General features: G+C 47.1%; 1 protein-coding gene across 1 annotated transcript in view; it reads right to left on the bottom strand.

Annotated features, from left to right (window-relative positions):
* ANTXR1 (ANTXR cell adhesion molecule 1) overlaps nt 1-14,486 on the bottom strand; it is a 124,338-nt gene that overhangs the window by 43,653 nt on the left and 66,199 nt on the right. Inside the window, exon 13 of the mRNA XM_033159164.1 lies at nt 3,017-3,112. Within this exon, the coding sequence (XP_033015055.1) occupies nt 3,017-3,112 (96 nt within the window). The remainder of the gene's footprint in view (nt 1-3,016; nt 3,113-14,486) is intronic.

Below are 14,486 nucleotides of genomic sequence, written 5' to 3' on the forward strand. Positions count from 1 at the left end.
TCTCTCTCTCTCTCTCTCTCTCTCTCATGGTTTGAATACTCAAAAGCATTATAGAAACACATTGGGAAGAATTTAACACTAAGCTGGTCATTCTGTCAGCTAGGGTTGGCCTATTTCAAAAATGCAAGATCTCATAATACGCAACAAAACCAGACACCGGATTTTCCCGGACACAGTTTCCGACGGCCCAGACGTATGACAACCCTAGTGAAAACAAGCATTCCAGGTTGGCAGACAAAATCTCCTCCCACCCACCCCCTGTGCTGTTCTGGGGGGTGCACCTGACCCCCTCCCAAGTAAATTGGGAAGGGGGGAGGGAGGAAAGCCCCATGGCACAAGCAGAAGACGTTGCACAGTTTCCACTGACGGAACTTCTTTTTTCTTTTTTTAAAAATATTTTTTATTAAATATTTTCTTGATTTACAAAGGTATGTGCAATGTCTCTCTCGTCTTTTTTCCATGTAACGTTTTTACAAATCCGTTTCATTTATTGAGACATTGGGAAGAAAAGGGGGAGAGAGGTGGGTGGGATGAGGAGATGGGTGGGGTGGGGTGATGATGTGAGGTGAGTCCCACGCATTATTTGTTATCATCAATAATATCACCACCATCATTTCTTTATCATTTATTGTATTACGTTTGTATCCCCCCCCCTTTCCTCCAAGGATATCAAGGTGATAGTACATAGCCCCCCATCCCATTTTCTCCTCACACCCCTGTGAGGTCGGTTAGGCTGAGGTCACCCGGTGAGTGGCCAAGTAGGGAGTTGAACCTGGGTCCTAACCTGACCCTCTAAGCACAGTACCACCCTGGCTCATCATCATCATCCCAATCTGCATCCAGATATGTCCACAGGCATTGCCCAGCACTTTCACGCCTCCTGTTCTAATCATGAGATCTAGAAACATGCTTAAAAATCTGCATCCCAAACCCACTGCCTCATTTAGTGCCTTTTTCTCTGCTCCTAAGGAACTGCACAGGGACGCGGGTGGCGCTGTGGGTTAAACCACTGAGCCCCCTGGGCTTGCCGATCGATCGGAAGGTCAGCGGTTCGAATCCCCGCGACAGGGTGAGCTCCCGTTGCTCGGTCCCTGCTCCTGCCAACCTAGCAGTTTGAAAGCACGTCAAAGTGCAAGTAGATAAATAGGTACTGCTCCGGTGGGAAGGTAAACGGCATTTCCATGCGCTGCTCTGGTTCTCCAGAAGCGGCTTAGTCATGCTGGCTACATGATCCAGAAGCTGCACGCCGGCTCCCTCTGCCAGTAAAGCGAGATGAGCACCACAACCCCAAAGTTGTCTGTGACTCGACCTAACGGTCAAGGGTACCTTTACCGTTACCTTTAAAGGCACATCACATTGCTTTAGGAAGGTCAGCGGTTCGAATCCCCGCGACAGGGTGAGCCCCCGTTGCTCGGTCCCTGCTCCTGCCAACCTGGCAGTTCGAAAGCACATCAAGGTGCAAGTAGATAAATAGGTGCTCCTCTGGCGGGAAGGTAAACGGCGTTTCCGTGCACTGCTCTGGTTCACCAGAAGCAGTTTAGTCATGCTGGCCACATGACCCGGAAACTGTACGCCAGCTCCCTTGGCCAGTAACGAGAGATGAGCGCCACAACCCCAGAGTTGTTCACAACTGGACCTAATTGTCAGGGGTCCCTTTACCTTTACCTTTACCTTTAAGGAACTGCACAGCAAACAGATTTCTGGAGAAGTACAACAATTTACCAAACAGTAACTTACCATTGTGTCTGCCCAGATACCACTCCAAGCCCAACTTGGTGCCCTCCAGAAGTTTTAGACAACCACCAGCTGTGCTTGTTGTGGCTGATGGCACTTATTTTTTTAAAAAGATCTGGAGGGCCCCAGGTTGGGGACACCTGCCCTAGGCCTTCTGCAGATACCTCAGCCTTGAGTCCTTGGCTGCTGCCTGCCTGTGCATCCTGGCCCATACTCCCTAGAGTATTAATCTGATAGGCATGCCAAGATGGAGGCACACCACAGCCCCTAAGACTAATTTGAAAGCGGGATCACTTCCGACACAGTACACAAACACAATTTTGTTGCTGTTGTTCGACTGCTGCTTCTGGCCCACAGCTTTTGCAGGTTTGGGACACACACACCCCATGAGTGGCTAACACCCCTTCAAAATACATTCAACTCTCCAAGGGAGGAGGCAACTCCTTTGCTATAACAGCTCCCCTGGCTCCCTGGCTGTTTCGGGGCACAATTCAAAATGCTGGTTTTGGCCTAAAAATCCCAACATGGCTTAGATTCACGTTAGATTCTGTGTTGTTTTCATTTGTGTAAGCTGCCTTGAGTCCCAGTCTGGGGGAAAGGCAGGATATAAATTTTATTTCAATTTATTTCAATTTATTTTTTTAAAAAACCCAATAAAATCAAGGAAAAATTACAACACAGAATCTAAAACATAAAATTTGTTTTTTCCAAAACAGGTTAAAATTCTCATCAGCTTTCCAAGCATCTGAGCAGGCTTCTCTAAACAAAAATGTTTTTAGCAGGAGCCAGAAATAATACAGTGCTTGATCTCAATAGGCAGGGAGTTCCAAAGTTTAGGTACTGCCCAACGAAACGATTGAGTTCTTACAAATGCAGAATGGGTATTACCGTATGTGGCACCTATAACTGTGCCAATTCCACCGATCGAAAAGCTCGAAAAGGTGCAGCTCTGATGCAGGCTGGCCACCCCACCTGCTGAGAGCCCAGGAATGTGCCCAGGACTAAGTAGCAGTGGGGCTGGAAAACAGCTTCTGGGGCTGAGCCCTGCTTCATATTGTGCCCCAGATGTAGAGAGAGTTCCAGCTTTGACCTCCCAGGGACACAAACTGGGACACATGAGATGGGAGGAAAGCGAGATCCCTGGCTCCGTACAAAACACCCGGCAGAGCGGATGCAGGTTTCTGGTGTGAGCTATTTCCTTGTTGCTCGAATCATTGGCCCGTCCGCACACTGGATCCGCTAGAGAGAGAGCAGATCCCAGTGTGGGCAAGAGGAAACTTACCACGGTGCAGCAGAGAGGCCAGAACCACCACAGCAGAGCCAGCGCCAGCAACAGGAAAAGGATCAGCAGAGCAATGGCCAGGATCGTCCCATCAGACTGCAGAGGAGAAGGCAGAAGAGAGCAGGATCAGTGTGGGAACAGAGGACTGGGAGATTATGGGTGGCGGCCCAGGACCTGGGAGACCTGAGTTCAAATCCCCACTGGGTAACTTTGGGTCAGTCACTGCCTCTCAGCCTAACCTACACCACAGAGTTGTTGTGGGGATTAAATGAGCTGGGGGAGAACCACCTGTGCCACCTTGAGGGCGAGATATAAATGCAATAAATAAATAAATCCCTGTTGCACCACAAAGCTTACTTAAGGGAATCACCCACCCCCAAACCTACATCACAAGGTTGTTGTGAAGCAGAAGAAACCGCCTGCGGCACTTTAAGTTTTTTGGAGGGAGGCTGGATAAAAGCAACAAAGGCTACAGCAAGTAGAAAGTAGAAGCCCCTCTCTCATGGACACTCCTGCTTCACAGATCTGCAGGTGTTTAGCCTGGGGAAAAGGCCGAAAGGAGATACGAAAGCCATCTTCAAACAGCTGAAGGGTTGTCCCATGGAAGATGGAGCAAGCTTGTTCTCTGCTGCTTCAGAGGACCCAAACCAACCGATTCCAATTACAAGAAAGGAGATTCCAACTACCTGAGAAAATGGTGCGATCTGCTTCCTTGCAGTTTTTTAAACAGAGGTTGGATGGCCATCTGTCAGGGATTATTTTGCTGTGGTTCCTGTATTGTGGGGTTTGGACTAGATGACTCTTGGGGTCCCTTCCAACTCTACAATTCTATGATTATATGAAAAATTGAGTGCTTTGCAACTCCAGGATGCAGCACTGATCTGGTCTGAGCATCACAAGACAGAGAAATGCATGGAACTCTGAGCTAGAGAGAGGTTGAGGCTCAGCCATAACAAATTGAACTTTCCCTTCATTTATCAGCCTAAGAAATCAGGGCCACAGACACTTTATTTGCTAAATATCAGCTGCATTCCAACAATGCTCTGAGTCACGGTTTGGACTTGAGGATCATGAACCAGTGCTGTGCTCATGCACTCCCTCCTCCTGTTACACACGGCCAAACCATAGTTTGCTGTGTTACACCTTTTGCAGCAAACCAGGGCTTGATCAAACCAGGCTTTGCGCCTTCAAATCAGAACTGCAAAACAGGATCACAAACCCTGGCTTGAGAACTTGGTTTGCAATTGCAAACGGCACTTTGCTCAAACTAGGACGTAAACTGTTCAGGTGTGCCGATGGAGAGGAAGGAGCAGGCAGAAACAGAGTTTGTTCCATCTCCAAATCATGGTGTGTAGGTTCATCTGAAGGCAGCCCCCATCTCTCACTGGAGTGCCTCACCCCGGCAGTTTCTCCAAGTTAGGAAAATGCTCTTCGAATGAATTATATCACGTTGCTTCCAAATTTAATCTCAAGTATAGACTATTCTCTTCCAGAGACCAGCTAATATTTCTGAGCCATTCCTCACTGGTGTCATCAGGCTTTTGGGATAAGCAAGCAGACAAAATTAGGTTTGGCCAGAGTTCAGCTCAGCGGTTTTGGTTTTAAAGAGCCAGACAGTTAAAATAACAAAAGTGGGGGGTGGGGTGGCAGAATGGCCACATAGGGAGGCTGCTTCTGACCTAAGGTAGCAATCAAGAGCTTTGCTGATCCTGGCGTGTTGAGAAGGTGGGGGTTTCGGTGTAGGTTCAGACATGCACACATGTCGATGGCTCAGCACTTGAGGACTGGCCAGCAAACACACCAGGCTCTTGAGTCAGAGCACCGATCTCTCTAGCTCAGCAGCAGAGACCGGCTACAGTTCTCCAGAGCCTTGGGCAGAAAGGCCTCTGCTAAAGCTGGAAACTGGGAACTTTTGTGTGCCGAGTGTGTGTTCTGCCACCGCGCATGTAGTCACACATTGACAAGCATTGTGTTGGAGGCAGTGTAAGGAACCCTGAGCTGTTCCTCCTCAAGGTACTACATCACCAGGAAGTCCTCTGAGTCAAGGCCAGATGCCTGGTGATTCTGCATCTGAAGCATTTCATGTGACTTTGGGCTATCCCAGAGGTATTTAAGTTCTATCTGTGGTGCTCGATCTGTGGTAGCACATTCACACATGCAAGGAATCAGTCTTCACTTGAGACTGCAGTCAATGGACGGTGGACATGCATGCATGAATGAATGAATGAATGAAAAAAGCTGAGTCAGGCCATTCCTCCCTCCCAGTACATCTTCAGTTAGCGCTTAGGAAGATTACACCACCACCTGAATCCCTGGAGAGTATGGAAAATGCTAATCTAGAAAGTCTAGCAATCTGACTGGGGATAAGGCAGCTTCTGACGTTCATCCAGGCATGAGACATTCTGCCATGCAAAGGATGTTCTCTTCCCCTCCCCAAGATTTTAGATGTGCTGTTTACCTATTCAGTTCCTTGCAGGATTCTCTACCCCCAGAATCAGAGGAGATCAAGAGCCTAGCTTCTCTGTCTGTGCAGTCCTTGACCAGAAAAAGCAGGATGTGCTTAGAACTTCTAATCTGTTACCTAGTCCGAACTCTAAAGCTCTATCCCACTGGAACTGACAGCTCTTGCTAAAGAAGAATCAGGCAAGAGTCTCCTCTGCTAAGTAACCTTTTGGATTCCATGAAAATGTCAGTAAGCATGTGCACAGGCGGTGTGATCCAGTGGTAGACATGGGTCGTGCTTGCACATAATGCTAAACCAAGGTTTGTTTCTTCAAGAGTTATCTCACCAATGAGCAAACAAACCATAAAGCAAAATAAATAAATAAAAATCCTTCCAGTAGCACCTTAGAGACCAACTAAGTTTGTTCTTGGTATGAGCTTTCGTGTGCATGCACACTTCTTCAGATACACCAAAATAGAAGTCACCAGACCCTTATATATAGTGAGAGAGTGGGGAGGGGTATTACTCAGAAGGGTAGTGGGAATGGGGGATTGGCTGATGGGTGTGGAAAACCTGTAGATGACTGTTAACGACTGCAATTAGTCCTAAAGGAAAAAGCAAGGGGTGACCATAAAGCAGTTTTTGCCAATCTGGTTGGAGACACAATTCCCATCAGACCCAGCATCATAGGGGCACATGGGCTGGGGCTGGTGAGAATCCACTAAAACCCGATTTATTTCTCCACACTGTGCCTAATTTAACCAACTTCTATCATGTCACCTCTTCCTTGCCTTTTCTCTCTCAACGAAAAAGTCCCAAACGCTGCGTCCTTTCCTCATGGGGGAGGCGCTCCACCCACTTGATCAGGTTTTTTAAAAAATACTTTTGCTTTAAATTTCAATAAACCCCTGTGAAGATGACTCGGCAAAAGAGAGGATAATAAACTTCTTAACTAAACAGATGAAGCAAAGGCTTTTGCCAGCTAAAGGTGCCTGATTCTGGGGTTGTCTCCTTTAAACAGTTTTGGGAGGAAATAAGCTTGCTGGGTTTTAATCAGTGCTGGATAAGGACCACTCTGGCCCTTCCTCAGCTCATTTGGCCAGCAAACACCTGCCAAGATCTCTCTCCTATCTTGCTCAATCTACTTTCCTCTAGGCTAAACACATGCAATTCCTTAAGCTTTTTCTTCTAGGTTGTTTATCATCCTTGTAGATCTCCTGGGCATTCCCCCACAGCTTATCAACACTCACCTTGAACCCTGTTGCTCAGAACTGAATATGCAGGAGAGACTCCAGGTGAGAAGGGCTGGTTCCTTCTGTGCCCAGGTCTTTTCCAAGAGCATCTACACCCTTAAGCAGAGGAGATGTAGAGGTTGAGCAGCTCTCGGTTCCCAAATGATAGTGTAGCCCAGGGAAGGAGGCCAGAGGCTCCACAATTGTTTTCAATTAAATGCAGAATGGGCTCAAATGCAGCAAACAGCAGTAGGAAAGCTTTGCTCCAGCTTTGAAAAGATCTTGCTCATTAATAAATGTCTAAAGTCTTTTTGCTGTAAAATAAATATTAAAGAAAATTTTCTATTGATATATTTTTTTAAAAAAACCACAGCTGCTATTTTTAGACTTTTGGAACCGTCAGAAACAACCCTACTGCAATACTGTACCACATCTGCTCATGTTTGGAAGGCATACCATGTTGCCAGGTGTTTTAAAGCAGCCTTCCCCAACCTGGTGCTCTCCAGATGTTTTGGCTGAGGCTGATGAAAACTGCAGCAGAAAACAACTGGAAGGTATCAGGTTGGGGGAGGCTAAGTTAACATTACACAGCTTGGTGGTTTTGGAATTACTCTAAAGCAGTGGTGGCCAAACATGGCCTTCCAGCTGTTTTGGGACTACAGTTCCCATCATCCCTAGCTAACAGGACCACTGGTCAAGGATGATGGGAACTGTAGTCCCAAAAGAGTGGGAGGGCCAAATTTGGCCTTCACTGCACTAAATCATGAACTCTTCACTCAGGGAAAACTTGTCAACTAAGGTAGTTTCACCCTTACGAAGATTAACAGGACTAGAGTGAGCAACATTCGCAACTTTCCAGATGTTGCCTGCACAAACATGGCAAACAACCTGATCGTGTTCTTTTTCTTTTCTTTTTAGAAAAGTACATTTGTATGTGTTTAGATGGCAGGTTTTCAGCCCATTTAAAGAAGGCTGGATTAATTAATTGCCTGCTGTAGTGCACTAATCAATTACATTTGGGGTCAGGATGCAGTCTGGAGGCAACCTTGCAGAAACTAAGGAGGCCTGGCTCTGGTTACTGCCTAGCAAGAACGTGTAACCTATTTCTTTTTTTAAAGTACATTTGTTAGATAACTTAGAATTTAACAAACAAAAAGCTACCATTAAGGAAAGGACACCTGAAGACTTCAGAGGCTGGCACTTATAATTGTTGTGTTTTTTTTCAACCAAAACCCAGGTAAATCTGTAGAAATTTCAAATAGAGTGTGGCCTAAAATATGCCAGAGAAACCAAAAAGGCCAAAAGTTTTGCTTATAGCATTGTTGCCAGCTGGAGAAACAGAGAAAACAACAGTTGGCAGGACACCACTGAACACAAATTAGCTTTCAAAGTTGGAAATCTTATAGGATACACACTGGAGGCATTTTCCAGTTGCTTCCTCAATGTCTGTGAAAACAGTCTGAAGACCAAGAATGGCTGCTGTATTAAATTGTTGCTCAAAATAATGCAGTTTGTATTAACACGTGAAGCAGAAACATGCATGCAGGTGGGCGATGGGGTAAAGTTCTGCCCCACCTGGAATCCAGGACAGAACATAGATGCCTCTTGTAGATAAGAAAGGAAGGACATCACAAGGGGGACTTTTTACTGCTGAGTGTCCTCCAAATGTTTTTGACTGCAACTCTCAGTATCTCCTAGCATGATCGTGCTAGCTGGGGCTGATGGGAGTTGCAGTCCAAAACATCTGGAGGGCACCAGGTTGGGGAAGTAACTAGCTAAATTCTTTGTCTGGAGATGGAATTTCCAAGTTCCCACTCAACGGCAAAGGTAAAGGTAAAGGTAAAGGGACCCCTGACCATTAGGTCCAGTCGTGTCCGACTCTGGGGTTGCGGCGCTCATCTCGCTCTATAGGCCAAGGGAGCCGGCGTTTGTCTGCAGACAGCTTCCGGGTCATGTGGCCAGCATGACTAAGCCGCTTCTGGTGAACCAGAGCAGCGCACGGAAACACCGTTTACCTTCCCGCCAGAGCGGTACCTATTTATCTACTTGCACTTTGACGTGCTTTTGAACTGCTAGGTGGGCAGGAGCTGGGACCGAACAACGGGAGCTCACCCCATCGCAGGGATTCGAACCGCCGACCTTCTGATCAGCAAGCCCTAGACTCTGTGGTTTAACCCACAGCGCCACCTGGGTCAATGGCAAAGACAACCCCTTTATTTGCTGCTCCCTTTTGTTGGAGGGGTGGCAATGAGCTGTTGCTGCCCGGTTTTAGCACAGCTGTGCTAAAATCCTGGATTCCTCCTTCATTGTTTTCTGTAGGCAGGCAGAACTTCAATAAATGGAGGTCTCTTATTTCGAAGCCTACAGAAGAGCCACTTGGCACAGCTTCCACAGGGCAAATTTTTCTCTGCGGCATGGAAGTTGCTGTCTATCATTCATTTTATCACGTATATGTACAGGCTTTTAAAAATACATATAACTGAAACAATCTGGTCTAATAAAAAGGAAATTAAAACTCCCAGACTCTCTGCTGGTTTTAGACTCCAGCTTGCTTTGATCATCCAGTGTTTTCTGGTTTCTGGAACAGCAGCCAAAGCAGACACGAGGGGAATCTCATAAAACAACTGCCATGCTTGAGACAGGGGATATAGCCTGACCTGCCTTTATCTACCTTGTTTGTGCTGCTCAAGACTTTATGGAAAACGATACAGCGTGGAATGGAAAAATTTAATCAGGGCAGCAAAGTTTGGTATGCTGGTGATTTGTAGTGGAAGATACTGTATCCGTTTCTCAGTTCATCTATGGTCATGGTTCAAAGACTCCAAGCGCATGGCAGAATGCTTCCATGTTTTAAAAAACCATCAACTGCAGTGCACATCGAAAGCTAGAAGGGTTTTGTAGGCTAAACTTCTCCCAGAGAAGCTCAGTGTGGCAAAAGATCCTAAGAATTGCCTGGTGGTATCTCCAACGGGACCAGAGTCCTGCACGATCGCATCTTACATGCATTTAACTTGCACAGTTTCAGCCATAAGCAGTTGAAGGCAAGGTGGTTGGAACTGTGCAAGCTAAACCCAAGCAAGCCAGAGCTTAAAAGCTTGTGTTGTGCAGGCACCCAGCTCATAAGTAGCTTTTAAGCTCTCCACCTTGCTTGGGAGCAGGGGCGTAGCAAGGGGGGGCGGTCCACCCCGGGTTCCATAATGGAGGGGGTGACAAATTATCAAGGAACAATTTTTTTGAAAGAATTTTTTTTTGAATTTTGTTTGAATTTTTGTTAGAATTTTTTTTAAATGCCTGCTCCAAAGGTCTTATCTTACTATACTAGGGATTATATAGCTATATATGAAATTTCATACATATCGGTTAATATCTTGACCCTCCTCCACCAAAATAGCTGTTCACCTGGCTGTTTTCCTATGTCATGAAGGCTGGAATTTCAGTTCAGAGAACGCTTACTGTTCTCAACCCTAACCCTGTGGAAAGCCATCTAATTAGACTTTAATTTGATTCTGAGATGTTTTTAGGAGGTAATTTAATTATTGTTTGATTTTATACCAATGTTATGTATCTGATGTTAGCCACCCTGAGCCCGACTTTGGCCGGGGAGGGTGGGATATAAATAAAAGGTTTTTTATTATTATTACTTGCTATTATTCCTTTGTAAAAAAATATGAAATAACGTAAAACAATTTTTGCGGGGGGGGGGGAATCAATGGGGGGGTTGACAAGAAATTTTCCGCACCGGGTACCACCTGACCCTCCCATGCTTGGGGGGGGGGACAAAATTTTTTTTGCCCCCGGGTACCAATTTAACTTGCTACGCCCCTGCTTGGGAGGCAAGACCCCCTCAGCGTGCCGGCTCTGAGAGCGCAGTGGGTTCTCTCTCCGCTCCACTCACCCACTAAGCTTCAGAGGTATACATGGTTTTAAGTATACACAATTTTGGTGTATACACAGAATTCTTGGAACCAAACCCCCATGCAATAGGTGGCCGTACTCTATGGCACAAGCAGAGGGCAGGAGTGTTACCAGAATCCAGATAGTGCCAAAAACGTCTTCCAAGTTCCCAGGACAAGGCGGATAGAATGGCTTCGGTGAGAATGTGGAAGGCACAGCACTGCTAAGCGATTCTGTTTAGGATGTGAACCCTTAAGAAAAACAAGTATTTCTCCATCTCTGACTCATGAGATTCTAGCTGGCTCTGCTCCCATGGTTCCCGTTTGCATGGTTTTGTGGCAGCAGGTGGCCAAATGGGGCCTTGGCTGAGCCCCAGGACATTAGGAAAGTCCACGGCACCTAAGGCTAAACCCCGCTTCTGCTGGAGGACTGCGAGTTTTCCTTTAAAGAAGAAGAAGAAGAAAGAAAGCCATGCCAATTCCCGAGAGAAAAGCAGCAAAGCATAACAATCTGGCAAAACTTTAAAGCAATTTCTGGCCACTCCTGCCTTTCAAGTGTTTTTAGCCACTGAGCGAAATCATGGCTGCGAATGATGAGTAGGTTGTTTTGCACCCCAGGCAATAGGAATCTTTGGGGTCCTAAGGAGCTGCTTCTTTCTCTTTTCGTCCCTTCCTCATTTTGTAGTCCTTAGAATCACCATAGTTCTAAATACCTCATTCCCACCCACCCCCAATTGTTCCCTGACTGCTCATCCACACTCCTGTTTGTTCCCTGTTTTATTCCGTTTCTCCTTTGATTTCCAGGCACGGGTCTTTTCTTTCCGCCCGCACCCCCCAACTTTCCCTGGGGAAACCCACTGTTTACTGCTAAATCGGAACAAAAGCCAATTTACAGAAAACCTGTTCATCCTCTTGGGTGCCACCAACTAATGCAAAGTTCCTAAATCTTCCACAGCCAGTTGGAAGTTAAGGGCAAGGTAGGAGATGATTAAATATTCAGTTTATATTTAATTTAAATTTGTTGCTTAAACTCTGCTCACAAGATGACTCTCCTTTTGAAAGCCAGCCTCATTCTGCACCTATACCTATAAACCGTCACAAGCAAAGGTTGCTCACATTTGCTCGCTGGGCCTGGGACCCCAAATCTTTTAAGGTCCTAGCCACACCCTGAGCCCATTCTTAAATCTTTGGCAGGCTGCAGACTTCTTATACTAGCATTTTGGATATACTTCTCCTATGCCCATCATTTTTTTGTCTCCAGGTTGGAAGGAAAGTCAAGTGTATCAGTTCTGTAGCTCAATAAACAGAATTCCTCAGCCAATGGCAGGTGGTTTTCCACCTTCTGCCAGCCGCCTTTGGCCACTGGGTCTCCTTTTGGCGCATGGAATGGAATGGAAAAAAGAAAGGGGATCCATTTGCCCTGCGTTGGCTCAGTCTGCTCTCCACCTCCCTTCTGTATCACTCAAAGCCAGTGATCTCAGAGCAGGGTTTGGGACTGATCTCAAAACCCACACGGTGAGGAGAAAGGCTCATCACATTGTGTACCAACAAGCAGCTAATGGGGGCCAGGCCTGTGATCCACCTGGGCAGGTGGGCTGGGCCCAAGAGCCAAACTCCTGGCACACTTCCAGCCTCCACTCCTCTCAGCACCAGCTTTCCACCCCAGCCAACGGATTTTCGGCTCTTAAAGCACCTTGTGCCCCGCAGCAGGATCCGGACCTCACGAGCATGTATTTGAAATGCAATTTGTCTTCAACATGCTCGTGGCCTCACCCCAGCCGAATACCTTGCAGGATCCAGCAACAAACCCCGACTTACTTTATTTCAGCCGAGAACCTGAAAATGGCTGGGTTTTTGTTTCAATCAAAAATTTAATCAGGTTTCACGAGCAAACCAAAATTCAGTCAGGGGGGGAAAAAAGGAGTGCTACTTCTAGGATATAAAAAGTTTCCAAAACATTCTAAGCAGTGGAAACACGTACAAGACTCTTGGCTACAAAATAAATCTCAGCCCTGCCCACTTTGATTGAAATACACATTTCATTCATTCTTTTCTTTGTTTTGCCAGACTGGACGTGCCTGTCTTTCGTCCAGAGAGGGACACTGTCCACGGGGGAGTGTTTGCGAAGCAACAGGCATCAGGAATTTATGGGCTGCCTGCGCCAGCCCTAGGCCCAGATTTGTACTCCAGCAATAAAGTCAAATATTTCCCCAATTCAGGTCACAGGCAGGCCACTTTTTCTAGGCTCTTGCTACTAAAACATCCTCTATCTGATGGGGGGGTTGGGGCAGGGGAAACTGACCTCCCTACAGGGGGAAGCATCAGGAGTCAGCAGTTATGGGCAGGTCCAGCCCAAGAGATTTTGGCACCTGAGGCAAACCACAAAATGGCGCCCCTCTCACTGCCGGGGAAGAAGGGGCGAGTGAAGATCTACATCAGGAACAAGGGAGTGGGGGTGGAGGAAATAAAAACAACCTTTACTTGATGGTTGAAGAGGGAATCAAAGGCCATCACGGGGGGTGGCTGTGAATCACACCAGGCGGGTGCAGAGACCAGGAGAGCCCCTGCCATTTCTTCCCTCAGACTGGAAGGAGACCAGCAGTGCCTCCAATTCTCTGAGAGGCCTCTGTAGATGTGGCATGGCTGGGGGCACAGATCCGGCCTCCAAGGAGCAGTGGCGAACGGTGAATTGCGAAGCTGATAGTGGGGGGGGGCACATTGCATACATGAGCATCGCACCTCCCTCCCTAAGCTGGACAGAAGCTTCCTGGGCTTTGAGAAGGAGGTGCCAGGCTCAAATACTTTAATATTCTAATTTACCAGGAACATTTAGGGGACTGGTCTAGTCCCTGTAGTCCGCTGCCTGCTGCCTGAGGCACTTGCCCCACCTTCCCTCATGGGTGGACTGGCCCTGGCCTTGGGTACCCAGCAGGGAACAAATAATAGTCAACCGAGCCTTAGCACACTGGTTTTTACCTGCTGTTTACTGTGTACTCTCCCCCCCCCCCAAGTTGCTGGATGATCATTGTTTGTAAAGGGACCCCTGACCATTAGGTCCAGTCGTGTCTGACTCTGGGGTTGCGGCGCTCATCTCGCTTTACTGGCCGAGGGAGCCGGCGTACAGCTTCCGGGTCATGTGGCCAGCATGACAAAGCCGCTTCTGGCGAACCAGAGCAGCGCACAGAAATGCCGTTTACCTTCCCACCAGAGTGGTACCTATTTATCTACTTGCACTTTTGATGTGCTTTCGAACTGCAGGAGCTGGGACCGAGCAACGGGAGCTCACCCCGTCGTGGGGATTCGAACCACCGACCTTTTTATCAGCAAGCCCTAGGCTCTGTGGTTTAACCCACAGCGCCACCCGCGTCCCTTGATCATTGTTCAATTGTTTGTTAATTGTGATCCTGGGTTGCACCAATGGAAAGGCAGGGAAAGTGTTTTGCAACTCAGAAATCAGCAGCCACACTGGACATGTTGAAAAAGGGTCCAAGTCAACCAAAGACCAAGAAAGAAGGGCCCTTTTGCCCTGAGAGTGATCCTGGCAGCCTAGAGACCAATTCATGAAGCCTCTCCAAACCACTGCACTTCCTGACTCATCACTTGGTAATCACTGCAATAAAACCTGCTGTTCCCTATGAAGGCTGAAAAGGAAGGAAACACAGCTGGAGTATTACAATGCAGGCAGAATATTGTTTAAGGCAAAACCACGTAATATCATAGCACCCAAGGAGACTTCTTACATAAGAGCTCTGGTGCATAATTCAGAGCTGCTCCTGCAAGGATCTATAGCCTTTCTCGTGCTGAATTCAACTCCTAATAGTTCAACAGGAGGGGGGAAACCCTGCAGAAAACAGAAATTACACTAAGCTGCCTGGGGAAAAGAATCCAGAACTTTTTAAATG

This window comes from Lacerta agilis, chromosome 8, assembly GCF_009819535.1.
Source record: "Lacerta agilis isolate rLacAgi1 chromosome 8, rLacAgi1.pri, whole genome shotgun sequence".
NCBI lineage: Eukaryota > Metazoa > Chordata > Lepidosauria > Squamata > Lacertidae > Lacerta > Lacerta agilis.